The sequence below is a fragment of the Podarcis gaigeae genome, assembly GCF_964106915.1.
Source record: "Podarcis gaigeae genome assembly, chromosome: 8".
NCBI classification, from domain to species: Eukaryota; Metazoa; Chordata; class Lepidosauria; order Squamata; family Lacertidae; genus Podarcis; species Podarcis gaigeae.
Window position 1 is genome coordinate 80,339,528 of NC_139684.1, and position 20,736 is coordinate 80,360,263.

Genomic DNA, 20,736 nt, shown 5'->3' on the forward strand with positions numbered 1-20,736 from the left:
CTTTTTAAAATTCGTCTTTATTGATTTAAAATATCATTACGTATATATTACAAATTGTTGCATCAAAATTAAACAAAAAATATAATAGAAAGAAGATAAAGGAAATAAAAATAAAAAGCAAAAAAGAGTTAACAATAAGAAATGAATATTGGTTATAACATCCTGTCTTTTCTAATAAAGTCTTCTGAAAGAAACTTCCAATCGTTCTCGTTGTACTTTTTCTATTGTCTTAATTTTATTGCACAGTTTGTTTTACAACTTCCTGTATATTCATCTAGTATATCTATTCCATTTGTTTATTATATACAAGTATCATTCAGTTCTGCTAGGATAACATCATTATTACAATATAATCTTATATATTCTCTGAATTTTTTTTTATTTGGGGCTCCTCTGACTTTTCCGGTCAGCTTTGCTAACTGAAAGTACTCTAGCATGAGTTATTGCCAATCTATTATTGTAGTTGTTGTTTCACATTTCCAACTTCTGGCTATCAGTATTCTTGCAGCTGTAATAGAATACATAAGCAGTGGTCTTGTATTTTGCTTTATTTCTATTGGCAGTATTCCTAGAATGAAAATCTCTGGCCTTTTTAAAAAAATAAGTTTAAATAATTTCTTAAATTCATCATATATTTTATTGCAAAACTCGCTTATAGCCATACAAGTCCACAACATATAATAGTACGATCCTATTTCCTTTTTACAATGCCAACATATATGGGTGAACTTCCCTTATACATTTTGGCGAGTTTTGCCGGGGTGTGGTGCCATCAATAAAGCATCTTCATGGTATTTTCCCTCAAATTATAACATGAGGTAAATTTAATGTCTTGCTCCCATAGCATTCCCCACTGTTCCATATTAATATTGTAGCCAAAGTCCTGCGCCCATTTTATCACAGATGTTTTAACTTGCTCCTCTTTCACTTCCCACTCTAAAAGATGTTCATACATTCTTGATATATATTTTCCCTTGTTATATATTAACTCTTTTTCAAAGGCGGAAGTGTCTTTGGCAAGACCTTCTCTTTTATCTGTGCTCAGTTTTTGGTTTAGTTGGAATTACTGTAGCCAACCAGACAGGTGATGTTTAATATCCTCATTTTTTTAGGATTGGCATTTCTTTGTTTGGTTCTAATAACATCCTGTAAGTGGGCCAGTCTCCCTTCATGTTTTTCCTTTTGATTGCTATCACTTCTACTGGTGTCGTCCACAAAGGTATATTGGATTCCAAAATTCCTCTGTATTTACTCCAGATTTTATAGAGTGATCTTCTTACTACATGGCCCAAGAAACCTTTGTGCACTTTCACCTTTTCATATATCAGATAGACATGCCACCCAAACCGGTTGTCGTGCCCCTCAAGATCTAATACACTTGTATCTTTTAGTGTAATCCATTTCTTTAACCAAACTAGCCAGCTGCGGCATGGTATAATTCTAAATCTGGTAATCCAAATCCACCTCTTTCTCTTTTATCTATTAATACCTGGTGTTTGATTCTCGGCTTATTGCCATTCCAGACAAATCTGGCTAGCTCCTTTTTCCATTCCTAGAAACATTTCATTCCTCCCAAAATTGGAAGTGTTTGAAACAAAAAAAAGTTTGCACTGCTTTTTCCATTGCGTTGCCATACATCCGGTGCCATTTTTACACCTGGAAACCAGGACATGTCAGGAATTTTCCAGACGTATGACAAGCCTACACTGAAGCTATAACCCATGTGCTTTGCTTCCCCCCTTTTTTTCAGAACAGGAGCAAGGAGTTGTAATGACTGAAGCACTCTTTGATAGGAGGCCAATAAAAACACATGGCTCTTCTGTCTTTAATAGTTAGGTAGAAGGAAAAGCTTCAGCAGGTGCAAGGCTGCTCAAGCTTGCGGCATCATGAAGTGACCATCTGGACCATCTGAAATTCCTCTCCATCACACAACTCTTAAAGGCACATATTTCCAGAAGCGTGAGATGGAAACCTTTAGCATTATCTCAAAAGGCCACTGGGTGCCATTGCAGCTCCACCAACCAAACAGAGGAAACAGTTGGGGAAGGTTTTCCCTTCATCTGTGGCCCATCCAAAGATGGGTAGGAAAAAGTCCCCTTCCAAGGTGCTTTTTAAAGTCACCACTTTGTAGTGAAAACCAACTAATGACTTCAGTTCCAGCACTGATATAGCATTCATCCAGCAATTTGCAATGACCAGTACGTCCCACTTAAGGGAACTGGTTTGCCCCCTCTACCAATTACAGTACCAACAACAACAAGAAGTTTTAATTTGTGACATGACTACCTCTGGTTAAAATAACTAGATCCCCCTTTTAAGAATAGGAATATTTATGGGTAGTTGCATTTTTAAATCGGTAGCAGTTGATATTGCTCAAAAACAGTAGTGATCTGAAGCCAAGCCACCTGCCTCACAATATTTCCTGTTTTTCAGGGTGCAATTTTCAAGGTCACTGTCACCCTTATACATAAGGAATAAAAATCTTAAAACCTCCCTTTAGAAACTGTGACAGTGAGCATGGCAATGGGGGCAATAAAGACAGTGTTATGCAAGGGGGTTAATTGCAAATGATCACAGATAAACTATTCCACTCAGTGCAGTGAGCATAATGGGGAGTGATTTCAACACTTCAGCTGTTGGGGTGAAGGAAGATACTACTATTAGCTAGGAAAAGAAGGGGGTGCTCATAAAAAAACATGATTTCCTTATGACTTTGTATGCTCCAGGGTGGGATAGCAAAGCTGAAGGCTACACAAAGCTGCTTCTAGCAGTCAACAAAGCTTTGCAAAATCTGAACTTTTTCTAAGGCTAGACCCCAAATGAATTCATTGAAATAATCACAGTACTTTTGGAAATAAGTCATTAAATGTTTAAAGGACATTGCTAACGTAGTACTGCATGATTGTCTGTAAGAAGGAACTGATGAGGGCACTGTGATTTCAGAAATTGGTTTGGAGCATTATCAGGCAAAGACTGAGCTATGGCCATAAAAAGAGAAAGAACAGAAGCTAAACAGGCCCACTGAAATATTAATGGGTCTGAAAATTAATCTCAGCATTATAACCCTTTGTGGTCTCTTGAATAAAATATTTATTAAATACCCTGGATGGAGGCTCTGAGTTTTTATTACTATAGTGATAATAAATTATATTCATCATTATATGTAAACAAGGCTTCCATTGTTCAAATATTGATATCTAAAGATTAAACCCACTAGACAGTGATGTTCAATGTTATTAGTATAGTTGGACAACTCATCTTAGCAACAGCCAAGCATGAAACATTTTTTTTAAAAGTTCAGATCATTCTGGAAATAAATTACTAAGGAGTATACATATCTGGTATGAGGAATTATCAAAACCCTAAATACTAAAAACTTTTTCAATACTATGATATACACAGGGCTAGATTTTTTTAAAAAAATTAAACAGTGATTGTTGCAAAATCAGATAATGGATTGGCTCAAACCTTGCTTCCAGTGTCCTGCATACCAATATGAGATGCATCATAAACCAAGGAGGTGGTTTTTTTTAATAGTTTATTATAAATATTTCCATCTTGCCAATCCAAACATAATTGTGCTGTAACAGTAACAGCAACACAAGAGCCCATATTTTCACAGTCTGATAACCTAAGTAATTTTCCTTCTCTGCCTCTCTTTCAGTTCACTACGAGCAAGAATAATATGTGCTCTGGAATGACTTTTTCCAGGTGATTGCATTTGAATTAGGGTGCTTTCACAAACTGCTCCAAAAGCACCTTTTAGCCTCTCTCACCTGCTATCTATGTGCATGTGTACAAGATTGCAATGCACACTGCAAGTAAAAAAGCAACACAGACAAAAAATATGGTTCACAGGACACAGGGAAAGTGTTTTAAGAAATCTCATTCTTTCCCACACCTTAGATCAAATTCCCAACCTTTTCCTAGTGGGGAAGCATTTTCAGCCAGAAGGCCACCTTCCTTTCTGGGGCAAATTCCAAGGGCTACATGCCACTGGTAAAGGTAAAGGTACCCCTGACCATTAGGTCCAGTCGTGACCAATTCTGGGGTTGTGCGCTCATCTCACTCTATAGGCTGAGGGAGCCGGCATTTGTCCGCAGACAGCTTCCGGGTCATGTGGCCAGCATGACTAAGCCGCTTCTGGCGAACCAGAGCAGCACACGGAAATGCCGTTTACCTTCCCGCCAGTGCTTTCGAACTGCTAGGTTGGCAGGAGCAGGGACTGAGCAACGGGAGCACACCCCGTCGCGGGGATTTGAACTGCTGACCTTCTGATCGGCAAGTCCTAGGCTCTGTGGTTTAACCCACAGCGCTACCAGCGTCCCCACATTCCACTGGTGGGTCAGGCCAAAAGCCAAAGTGGAAAAGCAATGACTGTATGTAAATTTTACATTTTTACAGCAAGCTTATTTCTACACACACTCGGACACGCCTCTCTCTGTCCTCCACCCAGACAAGCAAGGAGCATCACCAGAGTGCAAAAACAAATTCTAGCCAGGCAAAAATACTCAGGGATGTAAAGCAGAGCTGGTGAGGGTTGTGACCTGGGCAGAGAGGATATCGCAAGGCAGGGTGTGTGTGGCCTGGGGACAGTCCCAAGGGCCAGATAGATGCTTGGGAGTGAGGGGCTGCATTTTACCCCAGGTTCTCTGCCTGAGTTAGAATTTAAGCATAGATAGGAGAGTCTAGTATATGCAAAGTTATTTAACTGTATTAATAAAATATTTGCAGCATGGGTGTAGCCAGGGGCAGCTGCCCCCCCCCAGATCAAGTAAAACAATAGAAATAGCTAACTGATGGATCACATTGGTTCTGCCCCCTAACAAAAATCCTGCCGCCCCAACAAAAATCCTGGCTACGCTCATGTTTTGCAGTGCTTGCCAGTTATTCAGTACCTTGCCATTCAGTGGGCAGAAAACCAAATGATGCAAACAGGTTTACTGCTTAGCGAACAGTTGGGCAGACTACTGCCTGCACACTTTTCTCCACATGTAATCTCTAACCATGAGTTGAAGGTTTCAGCATGGGTCTCCCAACCCGTTTTTTATTATTTTAAAAAAAGAAAAGTTTGAGGAAAGGGGGCAGACTGCTACAAGCCCCCAGCTATAATTACAATGCAAAGAGGGTATGTCAGAAGATGCACAACTAGGAGGTGGGGGGACAGCTGTAACTGTTGAAATTCCCATTGTTTATGGAGCAGAGAGGCCACGTCCTGTTTTGCTAGACAATATTAAATTCACGAGGCAGAGTGATAAATAATGAGGCTTGGTGCATTGTGAATCAAGTTCGAGAAATGGTTTGTTTTGTCATTTGGCAGAAAAGAAGCGCGCTTAAAAAAAAATAAAATAAGGGAAGGGGCTCTCATAGGTGTAGCCAAGGGGGGCAGTGCTCCCCCCCCCCATAAAGCAAAACAATAGAAATATTTAACTGACTGACCAATCACGTCGGTTCTGCCCCCCTAACGAAAGTCCTGCCACCCCTAACAAACTCCTGGCTACACCCATGGGGGCTCTGATTTTAGTCGGCATTTATTATTATTATATTTATTTGTATCCTGCCTTTTCCCCCTGATGGGGAAAATGATGTAAAAATGAGAACTGCTAAATGCATGGGCGGGGGAGAGGGGCATCGTTAAGAATAAAAGTGTAAAGCTAAACATATACCATACAAATAATTACAATAAATAACAGTATCTGGAGAATCTGATTCATTTGCTTTTAAGGCGGAGGTGGGTAGCAATGGGATGAGCTATCTGGATGACTGGAATGCGCGCCTAATAATTGCAGAACAGCCCTTCGCGCTCCCAGCCCCTCAAAAGCGCATCTTCACCTGTCCCACCCAGGTGGTACAGGAACGTAGCGACCGATAGCTTCCTGTCAGCCAATCAGCACATAACTGTGCCGCATTACGACCAATCCACGCCAAGCGGGGCGGGGCGCGGCTAAGCCCAAGGGCGGGAGTGGAACGTGGGCTTCCGTAGTAGCTCGGGAAGCGCGGGAAAAGAGGCTGAGAGTCGCCTGGGCGCCTCTCGCGCTTCGGGCAGCCGCATCGGGACAACCGCCTCTGCACGAGGGGAGGCAGGGTGCTTGCTCCGCCCATCCGCGTGAGTGAGGCTGTTAGGCGGTTGGAGGAAAGAGGTTGTTGGGGGCAAGATGGAGGGTTGGAAAAATCAGGGTTTAAAGTGTGGGGAGGGGGAGATGCCATAAGAGGAGAGGTCTCTCTTCGCTATTATCCGTTTCCCTTGTTGAGATGCAGCAGGGCCCTTGATCAGCCCCACTGGTGAGTAAAAAGGGCATTGTACTTCTCAGAGGCACAATTGTTATTCGACATTTTTTTTTTAAAAAAAGAATGGGCCTTGGGTGGTTGCAGCCAGCTAAGTTCTACCCAACATTGTGTTCATTGAGATGAGCGGCCCCAACTTTTGCCCATTAATTGCAGTGGGTCTGCTCTGAAGTAGGTCTAATACTGGACCCGGCCCACATACTCTAGGGCTGCATTCCAGCAAGCCCATGTTCATTTCTGAAACCCTACAGTTGGTAGGTGTTAGTTTTTTATATTAAAAAAAAATCTGCTGGCTATTGCTGCAATTGTGTACATATTTAAAATTGCATATTGCCTGGTGCTGAAGTTGAGATGGACAAAAATATATTAATAGTTTGCCAAGAAAAAAAAGGAAAGAAAACACCACCCACCCAAGGGCACAGCAGAATGACCAGCACACCATGATTTGTTGGAAGTCCTCTCTGCCTGGAATTGTCTTATTCTGAATTTATTTTTGACACTGGGTGGGCTGGTTAGTATGTAGTGTTAAAACCGCAAAGGATTTTGTAGCATCTTAAAGGCTAGCAGCTTTATTGTGTTATAAGTTTGCATCAGTTTCATGTCTGTTACTTTCCCAGGTGAGAATAAGAATCTAAACCTAGCATCTTGGGTGCTGTTTCCCATTGTATCTGCTTATTCTCAGGAGCTCCTTTCAGTATGAATCCTGGTGGCAAGGGAGAAGAAAGAAAGGAGACTTTAGCCAGCTCTGGCTTACCCTGTTCTTCCCATCACCTGAGAGCATCCCCAACAGAGCAGCATAGCATTGAGGAGAAATCTGTCAGGGTCAAACGCCGCCGAACAAGACGAGAGCGCAACTATGTCAAGTTTGGCAGAAATGCTACCGATAGGATCCCAGAACAAAGGCCCAACCGCAGGATGCTACAGAAGACGCTGCCCCCTTTCTGGAGCTCCCAGTTTAACACCTGTGCTAAGTCAACTCCCATCAGACCCATCAAAGGCAGCTGTGTTGCCAAACCTCTGATTATAACGCAGAACAGACTCTCTCAGCCCTTTGGCATGTTTAACAGGGAGGTGAAATCACTTAACATAGAGAGATTGTTGAGCCCCAGAGCTGAGCAAGAGGTCCTGGAGATCACTCCTATACAAAGAGACAGTGGCATGGAGATGTTGCTGGAAGAAGAGATCCAGTCCTGTGACGCTGATCAGAAATCTATTCCCAGTGATCAGTTGAGATCCAGTGGAAAGGACCCATGTGGAGTGAATAAGGACTCTACATCGATTACACAGCATCCTGTGGCCACTCCAGGTGCATCCCAGCCTTTAGCTGCACCTGCGGTTGTGGAGTTCAATCAAGAGGATTTGGAAACTGAGCCTTTTCAGAACAATGCCTTGATGGATTTGAATGAAAAGGAAAACGTCCCTCCCGTCCCCACAGCAGAAACGGAGTCAGGCAAAGGCAAATCTCCAGTAAGGGAATTAGCCCAGGACCTGCAAAAACTCTTGGACCTCAAGGCAATATTCCCTGGGCGTAACTTAATCAGGGAAACACGTCAGGCTGTTATCAATATCCTGCTGGAACAGAAGAAAACACTCCCAGATTTATCTGCCTTGGCGCTGCTCAAGAAGTCTGCAGGTGGTTGTAACACTGAGACGGCCCATGCAGGTAAGGGGCTTGCTGAGGCTACAGCATAAGTATGAACTGTGTCAAGCAGCTTGGCTCAAGCTAAGCAGCTGTTTGGCATGCAGCATTTGCCATAAATATTATTGAAAACGAGCAGTTTTGTGAAATATTGCAATAGTGGGGGGGGGGGGGAGTGTAGAAGTCCTGCTTTTTCTTTTGGCCACCATTCTTTAAAGACCACACAAGCAAGTGAGGAATGGACTTTTAAAAAAATCCTGCACTTTCTCAGATGTTTTTCTTCACAGGCTTCTCATCGTCTTTCATATTCGGGGCTGGGCTGGGGAGCTTTTCCTATTAAGGGCTTATTTCACATGGAAAAGGTTATATGGTGGGTGGAGTCAGATCCTATGATGGTAGAAATCTGAACCCAAATTGAGCACATTGTAGGATTGCATAGCACATTTTCCTTTTCTTTGCCCAATCTCTCCCATTTTGGGGGGCTTTTTCTTGTTCACCCCTCCACCTCCATTAGCACAGGGTTGAACTGACACTAACAGAGGCCTCAACTGATAGTTGCAGAAGACTGCACTAAATTAGGCCACAGCTTTAAAACTTTTCATGGTGGCCTGACCTCCTTCACTGCTGAAGGCAACCTGAACCCTCCTTTACTGTTCAGGGAGCTAAATGCAGCATTATTCCAGATTCGTAGGTAGCCGTGTTGGTCTGATGCAGTCTAAATTATATATAAAATCCAGTAGCACCTTAGAGACCAACTAAGTTTGTTCTTAGTACAGTGGTACCTCGGGTTAAGAACTTAATTCATTCCGGGGGTCCATTCTTAACCTGAAACTGTTCTTAACCTGAAGCACCACTTTAGCTAATGGGGCCTCCTGTTGCTGTCGCTACACGATTTCTGTTCTCATCCTGAAGTAAAGTTCTTAACCAGAAGTACTGTTTCTGGGTTAGCTGAGTCTGTAACCTGAAGCGTCTGTAACCCAAGATACCGCTGTATTAGCTTTCATGTGCATGCACACTTCTTCAGATACACTGAAACAGAGGTCACCAAACCCTTATATATAGTGTGAGGGTGGGATGGAGTTTTTTTCAGGAGGCTAGTAGGAGATGGGTGATTGACTCAATGGGTATGGTAAACCTATTGATGACTGTTAACGACTGCAATTAGTTCTAGAGGAAAAAGCAAGGGATTGTATGCAGATAATTAGCATATGTAATGGGACAGGAATCCAATATCTCTATTAAGACCAGGTCTCTTCATAGTTTTCAGTTTAGTGATAAGTTGTAATTCAGCAACTTCTCTTTCAAGTCTGTTTCTGAAATTCTTTTGTAATAAGACAGCTGCTTTGAGATCCTGTATTGAATGTCCTGGAAGATTGTTCTCCTACGGGCTTCTCTGTCTTGGGATTCCTGATATCAGATTTATGTCCATTTATCCTTTGGCGTTAAGGGACGCAGGTGGACTTGCCAATCAGAAGGTCAGCGGTTCAAATCCCTGCGATGGGGTGAGCTCCTGTTGCTCGGTCTCTGCTCCTGCCAACCTAGCAGTTCAAAAGCACGTCAAAGTGCAAGTAGATAAATAGGTACCGCTCCTGCGGGAAGGTAAATGGCATTTCCGTGTGCTGCTCTGGTTCGCCAGAAGCTGCTTAGTCATGCTGGCCACATGACCCGGAAGCTGTACGCCTGCTCTCTCAGCCAATAAAGCGAGATAAGCGCTGCAACCGCTTATCTCCAAATGGTATGGGGTCCCTTTACCTTTATCCTCTGGCATTACAGGATCTCATCCCCACCCTCCCACTGTGTATAAGGGTTTGGTGACTTCTGTTTCAGTGTATCCGAAGAAGTGTGCATGCACATGAAAGCTTATACCAAGAACAAACTTAGTTGGTTTCTAATGTGCTACTGGACAATTTTAATATATTTTGCAGCATTATTGGCAGTGCCACACAGGGCAATAGTGTTGCTCTGGAAATCTGGGTCTCGTTTTACAGTGGTACCTCAGGTTACAGATGCTTCAGATTACAGATGCTTCTGGTTACAGACTCCGCTAACCTCTGGTTAAGAACTTTGCTTCAGGATGAGAACAGAATTTGTGCAGCAGCGGGAGACCCCATTAGCTAAAGTGGTATCTCAGGTTAAGAACAGTTTCAGTTGAAGAACGGACCTCCAGAACGAATTATGTTCTTAACCAGAGGTACCACTGTACTTGAAAAGGTTCATTGGATCTTTGTGCATTATCAAAACTCATTACGCAACGTTCTAGAGTAGTAGGGGCATAATGACAAAAAGATCATTTTGAGAAAGTGAGGTTTCCCTTTCTCAGCTATGTCAACAGAAACTTACAACTTGTCAGCTCCCCACCCCCCCCACCCCATGTTACACTGTGGAGGGAGCTGGTTCACTTGAACCTCATTTCTGGTATTTTGTGGGGGATTAGGCTACAGTCAGTGAAAATCCTTGGAACGTACTTGATTTACTTACTACGTTGTATTTTGTCAATAAATCAATTTTTAAAACTGGGGGGGTGAATCCTAGCATAGCCCCATCCTTTATCCCTTTTTGCTTTTACTTCCTGATATATCCTTGCCTGTGACCATCGTTTCACCACTACCCTCAGCCACTCCAAAGTTCATTCGTCCCCTGGATTTCTACCTCTTCTCCCTCACTGTCAAAATATAGACAGTAAGCTTCTCGCTGCAGGGACTTGTCTTGTTTTACTGCCTCTCCCTGCCCTGCTGCATTGCTTTGCACAGCTTAATGGACTTGTATGTCATCCTCCCGAAGGACAAATTAACTTTGCCCTTACTCACATTTGTAAGCTTTTGATTCCACATGGGATTTTGTGTGTTCATTTGTTCTGTCCTCCTTCAGATTTCAAGAGCCCACCTGACAGGGACCAGAAAGAGTTGCTATTGGAACAGGTGTCTAGCAATGGCAGCAGAAACTCTGACCAGGAGATTTCTCTGAAAAAGCGGAGGGGACAAGCACAATTCTTCCCAAGTAGTTTTTCTCCCTGTCCTGTACATACAGTTATAAGAATGGTGAGCATTAGAATGTGTTAGGATAGTTTGAAAGGTCAGGTTGGTTTGAAAAGAATGTGTTTAAACACTGGGAAGGTATTATTATTATTTTCATCATCATCATCATTACTATTAAATTTATTGTCAGTTTTTCTCTGCCACGGCAATTCAAGGTGACTTCCAGAAAGACACAAAACCAAACCCACATAAATACATTGAAAGCAAGTGGGGGAAATACATTAAAACATCCCACATTATAGATGTATTTGAGCTGTAAAAAAATATTTTTATTTATTTTCTTACATATACAGGGTGAGTCTTTTAAAAGAGGCCCCGTGGAACATGTGTACTCTGTATCCACGGGGCCTCTTTTAAAGGACTCACCCTGTATATCCTGCCTTCCTTCTGTGGAAGGAAGGAAACAAAGGTAGTGTACATGTAGTAATCATAGAGTTGTAGAGTTGGAAGGTACCTCAAGGGTCATCTAGTAGGAATCTAGAGTAGATCATTCATGACAGATGGCCTTCCAACCTCCGTTTACTAACCTTCAAGGAAGGAGAGTCCACTGCCCTTGGTGGACCTGTCAAACAGCTCTTACTGTCAGAAAGTTCTTCCTGATGTTTAGTCAGAATCTCATTTCTTGGAACTTGAGGCCATTGGTTTGAGTCCTACCCTCCAGAGTGGGAGAGAACAAGCTCGCTCCATTCTCCATGTGACAGCCCTTTAGATATTTGAGGATAGCTATCATATCTCATTATTTACCAGGCTAAACATGCCCAATTCCCTCCACTGTTCCTCATAAGGCTTGGTTTCCCTTTATCATCTTGGTCACCCTCTTGTACACATCCAGCCCATATTTTACCAGCTTCTCTGCAAGAATATCATGGGGGACTTTGTCAAAAGCCTTACCTGAAATCAAGATACACTACGTCCACACCATTCCCTTGATCCCCAAAGCTTGTAACTCTATCAGAATAAAAGAAATTAAATTCATCTGCCATGATTTGTTTTTGAGAAACCCATACTAGGTCTTAGTAATCACGGCATCCTTTTCTAAGTGCTCACAGACTGACTTTAATTTTTCTGTTCTTGGACCATTCCTGGTATCGATATCAAGTCACTCAAATCTGCTTGTCCCCAGGAGGATGGTGGCCTCTTGTGCCTTCCAGGTTTAAGTGTCCATTTAAGAATGGCTTCAAGACCACATCCCAGCTTTTATGCCCATGTGAACATGCAGTGTGTGAAGCAGCCCTCAGGTTGCCGCAAGTGGACAGCTGGAAACATCACATTCCCTTAAGCACTTTGGGCTGATTGTCCTAGGAGTGTGATTACAAATAAATCCATTGACAGTAGACAAACCCAAGGAGGATGCTCAGTTGCCCTCTCACCAAATCCTTTGCCAAAGAACATTGCATGTCAGACTACCAGGCTGTTATGAGCACTATTTGTTCTAGGATGGGAGGTTAATGGTACCGAGATTAACTTCAAAACTTGCCAAATACCTAAGCCGATTTCATCCAGTTGTTCCCATGGCATTTACAAAAGGTCACATTGCATCAGTAGTTTTTATTTGGGGGCCCCACAGCAGGTCATTTTCATCTTCTGATCCAGAGATCCTACTCTGTTTGACTCCTTTTATGCAGCAATATTCTTGCTAGCTACCAAAAGTACAAGAGCCGCAAAGCTCTACTGGGTTCCAACCCACCATCAGGAAGATGTTGATCTAGCCTTGATCTGTTGTTGTTTTTTTACTTATCCCAGAAGCCTTTAGAATTGGCTTAGTGTGGGATGAATCAAAATTAGCCTTAGAAGTTGAAATGGAACATTTGTAAGAGCATGTCAGAAGTATATACATTCCACTGAGAAGCAGAGATAATCTGTCCCTATCTAATCATGCTCTTTCCTTTATCTTGCCTACTTCTGGTTGTTTCCCTATGCAGGCAGAAGAGAAGACCACCCAAAGAGAAGACTTCAGATCCTTTGTTGAGCCACAGGCATTTAGCCAGCACAGCTTTCACTTGACAGCAGTTCAGCCACACTCCCATCTTTCATCTGCACCTTCCCAGCATGTGAATTTAGCCAGGAGCTCCTTTGCTGCAGAGGAACAACATCTTTTGCATGATGCTTTATTCAGAACTGCTCGGCGTTGGGAACAAGGACTAGGGGAAGCCTTCTGTGAGTCCAGAAGCAGGCAAGAGAGGTCTGAAGTAGGCAGTAGACTACACACAAAGAAGAGTGCTTCCAAAAGGCATTGCCTGCCTTTTGCTACCTATGATTGCTTGGGTTCAGTCAATCTGAGCGTGGATGGCAAAGGCGCCAGCCATTACTTCTTGACTGATCCCCAGCAACATTCCTGTGTCTATGAATTAAGCCCAGATCAATGGAATTTACTAGAGATGGAGCCCGCTCCATTCCACAGCCCGCATCCTTCTCAGGAGCCGTGCAGTTGCCAGCCTCTGGATTTGGGGCTCAGGCCCACGGAGAGAGCTGCCTCTGAGTCTCAGACGTCCTTTGATGTCTTAAGAAGCATCTGGAGCCCTAAAGCGCCCAGTAAGGGAGCCAAACTCCCTGTGTCCCAAGCTCTGGGCTACCCTTGTCTGGCTCACCAACCAGCCGCTTCCAGAGAGCTGAATTCGGAACAAGGGCAGCCAAATGAGTTTCTTCAGCTGTACAGCATCGTCCCACAGCAGCACTGCTCTTCCTACAGGCAAAACCCTCAGCAAGACAGATATAGGCTCAGTACACACCCACCACACGGGACTGGGTTGTTCTCTGTACTGGCAAAACCCAGAGCCTTCTGCCAGAAAGTCTCTGTAGAGCAAGGGAGAACCTCAAATAGTTACCACTTCTGCGGACTGGCAGAGGCCTCCGAAAGAATGCAAAGAAACAGAGACAAAGGGTGCTCCAGATCCGGGAGCCAGACTCGTGACCTGAAGCGGCTGCTTCAAATGGAAGAAGCCCAGCAGCAGCTGCAGTTTTTCCAGCAGCTGCCTATGTCGTATTTCCCCCCCTCCGAGGCTCTAGAGAACAGGAACTCCCCTGACTGTGCCTTGCAAGGCCATCTGTTGGGACAGTCCACCCCGGAGCCCTGGGCTTTCCCCCGAATGAAGTTGTACTGAAAGGGTGTGAGGAGCCAAATTTCTGAATGAGAGAGGCTTGGAAAATGAGTGGATGCTTGATTGGTATGAAAAGGAAAGCCAAGGTGATCGCTTGGAAAGGGCCATTTGCTACTTCTTACCTAAAATCACAACACACCTCCCCAAGAATCCAGAGAACTGTAGTTCACCCCTCACAGAGCTTCCATTTCCGACACTTTTAACAAGCTACAGTTCTCAGCATTCTGTGTGGCATGTGTGCAACCACACACTCGCATAGTTCTGTGATTTCTTTTTATTTAAAGCACATTTGTTTTGGGCCACTTAGAAGGCACAAAACTTTTCTCTTTCTATTCCGGGTGTGACAGCCCATCCTTTACAAACATGATGCGTGGGTTTGTTGTCTCAGTGTACCCAACAAGACACACGGGATGAAGTCACCTGTTTCCATTAGATATTTCAAGAGAGTAAAACTGTTCCTTCACTTATTTTTTTTATGAGAGAGAAGGGAATTAAATGAGATCTCAAATGTTTTGCTAGTGTAGGAATAAAAATAAATCTGAATCATAAAAGTTGAATGTGAAGTTCTTTACTACCCCTCTGTGCTAACTTTACATTTTTGCTTTGGATTATGCCTGTGATGCTATTCACATAGTTCCTTCTCTACATGAGCTGCATCCTCTTGGGATCACAAACTGTTCTTTGGCATACGTTGTTTTGCTTCTGTTTGGTTACACTGATAACATTGCTGAAAACATTATTGGGAGGGAGAAGGGCCTACCAGAAAGTTCATACTATAATGAAACGAAAGACATTGCAGTAGTTGGTACCTGCTTAGTTACTAACCTCCATACGAAGAATCCTGGAGGCGAATGGCCATTTGTGAAGTACCGTCTTATTTTACTGACCCTTTAGAGTTCTCTGAGAATGCCAGCAAACGTTAGAGGTGATCTGGTCAACACCGTGTATGTAGACTTCTAAAAGGCTTTTGACAAAGTTACTTCACCAAACACTCATCCTGAGTAAGCTTAGCAATCAAATAATGGGATAAAAGGAGAGGTCTCTTACAGATCCTGTTTAAGAAAAAAGAAGCAGAAAGTAGGAATGGACAATTCTTCTAATGGAGGGATGTAGAAAGTGGAATGTCGTCCCCACCAAGGATTCTTATTGCCACCTGCGCTTTTTAACTTGTTCATGAATGGTCTAGAGCTAGAGGGCAACAGTGAGATAGACAAGCTTGCTGATGATCCCAAATTGTTCAGGGTGGTTAAAACAAAAAGAGACCGTGAAGAGCTCCCAACTGATCTCTCCAAACTGAGTGAATGAGCAGTAAAATGGTAAATGAAAATTCAGCGCAAGCAAGCGTAAAGCGATGCACATTGGGGCAAAAAAATCCTAATTTCATATGTACACTAATGAGGTCTGAATGGGCAGTGACTGCGCAGGAATGAGACCTTGGGGTTTTAGTGGATAGCTCAGTGAAGATGTCAACCCCAGCGTGCAGCAGCTGGGAGAAAGGCAAATTCCATGTTAGGGATCACTAGGAAAAGGGATCAAAATGAAAACTGTCAATATAGCACCGTTCTGAAAACCAATGTTGTGAAGCTGAATTTTGGAAAAATTGGAACAGGCAAAAGAAAGTACTTCACAGAGCTCATAGTGAAAACTATTAAATTTGTCCCCCTCAGGTTGGTGGATATACCTCTGCTCTGCCTCCATGGTTGAAAATAATATGTCACTGCATAACCATTGCTGGAAATCTCAGATGGGAAGTGTATTGTTGCACTCGGGTCCTGTTTGAATGCATCAGGTTGATCCTGGTGAGAACAAGTTTCTGGAATAAATGGGCCTTTGGTTTGACCCAGCAGAACTCTTCTCATGTTTTAACTGATATTGGGAATATGCATATTCCCAATATTTCCAAAAACCAATGACCCGAAACGAATTGGTGCAGATACACCTAGATAATAGAGATTATTGTCAAGCCCCTGTCAATATTAGCAAAAGGAATGTGACATTTTTGTCCCTGATTGCTTTGCTTTCACGGATGATTGGATGTTGTTCTTCCAAATGCACATTCTGAGTCTCTGTGCTATCATATTAGCAGATTCTGCCTGTAGGTGGTTGCTGTTCCTTTAGCTTGGCTTTCTTTGCATAGTAAGCAAACATTTTCTAATTCATCTTTGGTAGGCCCACCCCCATTCCTCTACACCAGTGTGCAACTTGGAACAGATTATTTCCTAAATTATGCTGAAAGCACAGACCTTCACAGCAATAACTTTGGAGGGGAGGGGAAATTGCTAAGAGGACAATTGATGCAAAATACTAGCCCAAACAAAGGAAATTGCAGGAGTTAGTCCTTACTCATTTCCATGCCAAGAAAATTGAGCACCTAGTCTCATTGCTTTTGGAACTTTAGTCGTCTTAGTACAGCGTGTTTTTCAGCTGCAAAAGATCACACACCACTGCTTTAATCCAGTGAAACTAATGCTACTCAATTCTTAGGTTCCAGGTTCAAATCTCACTTAAGTCACAAATTCACTAGCTGGCATAAGTTACAGTTCACCTCATTCTCAGCATCCCCATGCCCATCTGTAAGATGGATCTAATATTAATAGCCCTCCTTCCAGGATGTCATAAAGATTATCAAAACATTCATCAGTGATGGCTTGGAAGGGGGAGAGATACAGAACATTATATCATCGGTGATTGGATAAGTTGTCAGAGATGTCTCAGAGGAGGGAATTAAATGTTAGTTTCACAATTACCATGGTGTATTGTATTCACAGGGACGCAGGTGGCGCTGTGGATTAAACCACAGAGCCTAGGACTTGCCGATCAGAAGGTCGGCGGTTCGAATCCCCGTGATGGGGTGAGCTCCCGTTGCTCAGTCCCTGCTCCTGCCAACCTAGCAGTTTGAAAGCACGTCAAAGTGCAAGTAGATAAATAGGTACCGCTCCGGCGGGAAGGTAAACGGCGTTTCCGTGCGCTGCTCTGGTTTGCCAGAAGCGGCTTAGTCATGCTGGCCACATGACCCGGAAGCTGTACGCCGGCTCCCTCGGCCAATAAAGCGAGATGAGTGCCGCAACCCCAGAGTCGGTCACGACTGGACCTAATGGTCAGGGGTCCCTTTACCTTACTATGGTATTCAGTCATAGAGTTAGTGACTATTATCCCTTTTTGCTAGGTTGTTACAAAGTTAAAATGGAATACATGTGTATAGTAGCCCTGAGCTCTTTGAAGTAAAGGCTGAGATGCTAATTTGTTCAAGTCAATTAAACACTGCTTAGTGAGTGTCCATGCTTCTTTACAGAAGCCTTCCCTACAAACGTAGACGTCATTGGTTTGGATTAGTTTGTCTTTTCTCGGCCACTGCTAGATTTTGTTGTATTATCGTTACATATATAGATTTATCAGTTGTCTGAGCTCAGCCTTATGCATGAGTTCAGCAACACACAAAAGAGTCATCATCTGCCTGGGGTATACAGTGTCCAGAGCTGGTGACTACATTTTATCCTCATGGTTTTGCTGATCCTTCTCCTATGCCCAGGAAATTTCAGACAGAGGTAAGTAAGCTAGAATCACTCTGCTTTTCCTCTCTGGAAAAATAAGCCTGGAAAGCCATGTGTTAATATAATTCAGTTGGGAATGCCCAGTTCACTCCTTGAAAATCCCAATTCAACCCTTTCTCCAGCCCCGCCATCTATTTTCACTTTAACAAACCAGATCAGATTCGTTGTATAATATCAGCCGTTCCCTGTAGAGGTTACATTCCCAGCTAGGCTATCCAAACCCAGAAATAGCCAGCATTAGCATGCCTAGAATAATCTAGTTTCCTTAGGCTTGATCATGTGTGAGGCTTCCTGTACCACAATGTCTCCGATTGCAGCCATTTCACTGTTAACAACAGCTCGGAAAAATACAATTGCACGCAGCTCAGTAATAATAAGAGTATCCCAGAGCATGTGTAGAATATATTTATATATATGGACTTCCTAACCTATCCTTCCCTAACATTGTATTTCACATTCTTTGTTTTGTTACATTTCCTTTCCCATCCTTTCTTATCCTTTGTCTTGTCTTTTGCTCATCCTATTACCAGTTTATCTTGATGCCATCTTTCTTTAAATATTCTTCAAGGCATTCCCACTCGTTTCTTTTCCTCTCCCCCGCCCCCATATTTCATCTTTTGGCCGTCAGACTCACTTATGACAAAATGATGAATGTACGTAAAATATAATCCGAAAAATGCATAATACAGTGGTACCTCGGGTTTCAGACGCTTCAGGTTACAGACTCCATTAACCCAGAAATAGTACCTCGGGTTAAGAACTTTGCTTCAGGATGAGAACAGAAATCTCACGGCAGCAACAACGGGAAGCCCCATTAGCTAAAGTGGTGCGTCGGGTTAAGAATAGTTTCAGGTTAAGAACGGACTTCCAGAATGAATTAAGTTCTTAGCCATTGTATTATTATTATTATTATTATTATTATTATTATTATTATTACCTTGCCCATCTGGCTGGGTTTCCCCAGGCACCCTGGGCAGCCCTAACCCTAACCCAAAAGAAGACTAAAGACCAAATAAAACTTCAAACATTAAAAAACTTCCCTAAACTGACGAGGAAGAAGCTGGCAGGCAGTTCTGTTCCCATTATTGGCTGTAAGAAAGAAGGGTGAGGGCCAGCTGAAGGCAGAATGAGATTGGTAGTGCAGTACCCCATTAGCCTTACTGGACTAGCTTCTCTACTCTCAACTGGTAGATACTCTCCAAGATGTCAGGCACATCAAGGTCTCTCCAAGCATCGCTCGCCACCTGATCCCTTTTCGCAGGTGATGCTGGGGACCTTCTGCATGCAAGCCATGATACTCTCGCTATTGTTGTTGTTGGCATTCGTCTCAAGAGAGACAGCAGCACCAAAATGACCTCTGTGGGGCTCACGTGGGTATTGTGTATTGGACCACCTAGACGACAAGACCCTGCTTCTTGCCCCCCCCCCCGATGTGGTCCAAAGGAAGGCAGAGCATTTGGCACCAGTTTGGCTGCAGGAGGTGTCAGAAGGAGGCGCACATCTTAGGGACTCCACTTAGGGACCATCTTAGGGACTCCACTCCAATTTTGTGTAGGGTTTACTCCTTAACCTTTTCTTCTTCTGAAGATATTCCGCAAGGCAGTGGAGGTTTAGAGTCACACGTTTTCCTTTTCTTAGATGGGCTATCTTCCCAGGTGGAAGAGTCCCACGGGCCCCTCACTTCCCTCTACAGCATGTGTAGCCTTCCTGCATGTGTACCGCCTTCCTGTCCATTGGACCCAATATTGGTCTCATCCACTCAATCCACCAGAGCCTGCCTTTGCATGCAGGTGAAGTACCTAACCAAGGTTTGAGACCCATCAGCTACTCTCTTCTGGCTTAGCTGGCCAGTCAAAGCCACTCGGAGGGTGTGGCTGCTATCACATGTAGACAGCTTCAATGAGCAACAGATGAGAGTTGATTCTTTCACTATAAGATCACATCTACACCATGCATTTAAAATGCAGGTCTACCCCCCCCCAACAAACCTAGACAGTATCTTAAAAAGCAGAGACATCACCTTGCCAACAAAGGTCTGTATAGTTAAAGCTATGGTTTTGCCAGTAGTATGGAAATGAGAGCTGGAACATAAAGAAAGCTGATCACCGAAGAATTGATGCTTTTGAATTATGGTGCTGGAGGAGACTCTTGAGAGACCCATGGACTGCAAGAAGATCAAACCTATCCATTCTGAAGGAAATCAGCCCTGAGTGCTCACTGGAAGGACAGATCCTGAAGCTGAGGCTCCAATACTTTGGCCACCTCATGAGAAGAGAAGACTCCCCGGAAAATACCCTGATGTTGGGAAAGATGGAAGGCACAAGGAGAAGGGGACGACAGACGACGAGATGGTTGGATAGTGTTCTTGAAGCTACCAGCATGAGTTTGACCAAACTGCAGGAGGCAGTGGAAGACAGGAGTGCCTGGCGTGCTCTGGTCCATGAGTTCAAGAAGAGTCGCACACGACAAAATGACTAAACAACAACACCCCCCCCCAAAAAAAATCCTGAGGATTGTAGTTTGTTAAGGATGCTAAGATTTGTAACTTTATGAGGGGTGAACTAGGATTCGTTGGGAAAAAGAGCTGCGCTTTAGATGTCTGGTGTATGTGAGAGCTAAGCTACAGCCTCTCTCTTTCCCTACACCATTGAATAAACACAGAAGGCTTTAAAACATCTGGAACTAAGGTCATGGCTTCATGCATGCTTGAGATCTGCCAACAGAAGGGCTGCCTACTGCTAAAGAGGCCCCAAAGGCAATACTATTAACAGTGGTTTGATCTACACAGAATTTCTTTTGTTACCATCCTGTGAAAAGCTTCATCTGATCTCGGCAGATCAAGCTATTGTTAAAAGCACAAAGAACACAACCCATTTCTCCCTGATCAGCTGGCAACCCTAAACAAGAGATTAGGAGGTAGTTTAGGGTTCCAGTCAGAATTGCTGCGTGCATCCGGTTTTCCCGTTTGCTCACCAAATGTCCCCTAGAGCAGGGATTATTGCCAAGTCTTGGGGGCTGGTGGGCACACTTGGAATTCTGAGGAAGTGCCATGGGAACCAGTAATACAAAATGGCTGCTTTGGGGATGTAACATAACAAAATGGCTGCCACAGCCAGAAGAGCAGAAAA

General features: G+C 43.5%; 1 protein-coding gene across 2 annotated transcripts; it reads left to right on the forward strand.

Annotated features, from left to right (window-relative positions):
• Positions 1–3,352: 3,352 nt before the first annotated feature.
• Positions 3,353–14,608, forward strand: PRR19 (proline rich 19). Of its 2 annotated transcripts, none has more exons than XM_083752123.1 (4): positions 3,353–3,711; positions 6,968–7,948; positions 10,793–10,962; positions 12,882–14,608. In XM_083752123.1, exons 2-4 carry the CDS (start codon positions 6,982–6,984, stop codon positions 14,058–14,060), a joined length of 2,316 nt encoding a protein of 771 aa, XP_083608249.1. In that variant the 5' UTR covers positions 3,353–3,711; positions 6,968–6,981; the 3' UTR covers positions 14,061–14,608. The 2 variants fall into 2 exon arrangements, with proteins under 2 accessions (XP_083608249.1, XP_083608248.1); XM_083752122.1 differs by lacking the exon at positions 3,353–3,711 and adding an exon at positions 5,612–6,282.
• Positions 14,609–20,736: the final 6,128 nt, after the last annotated feature.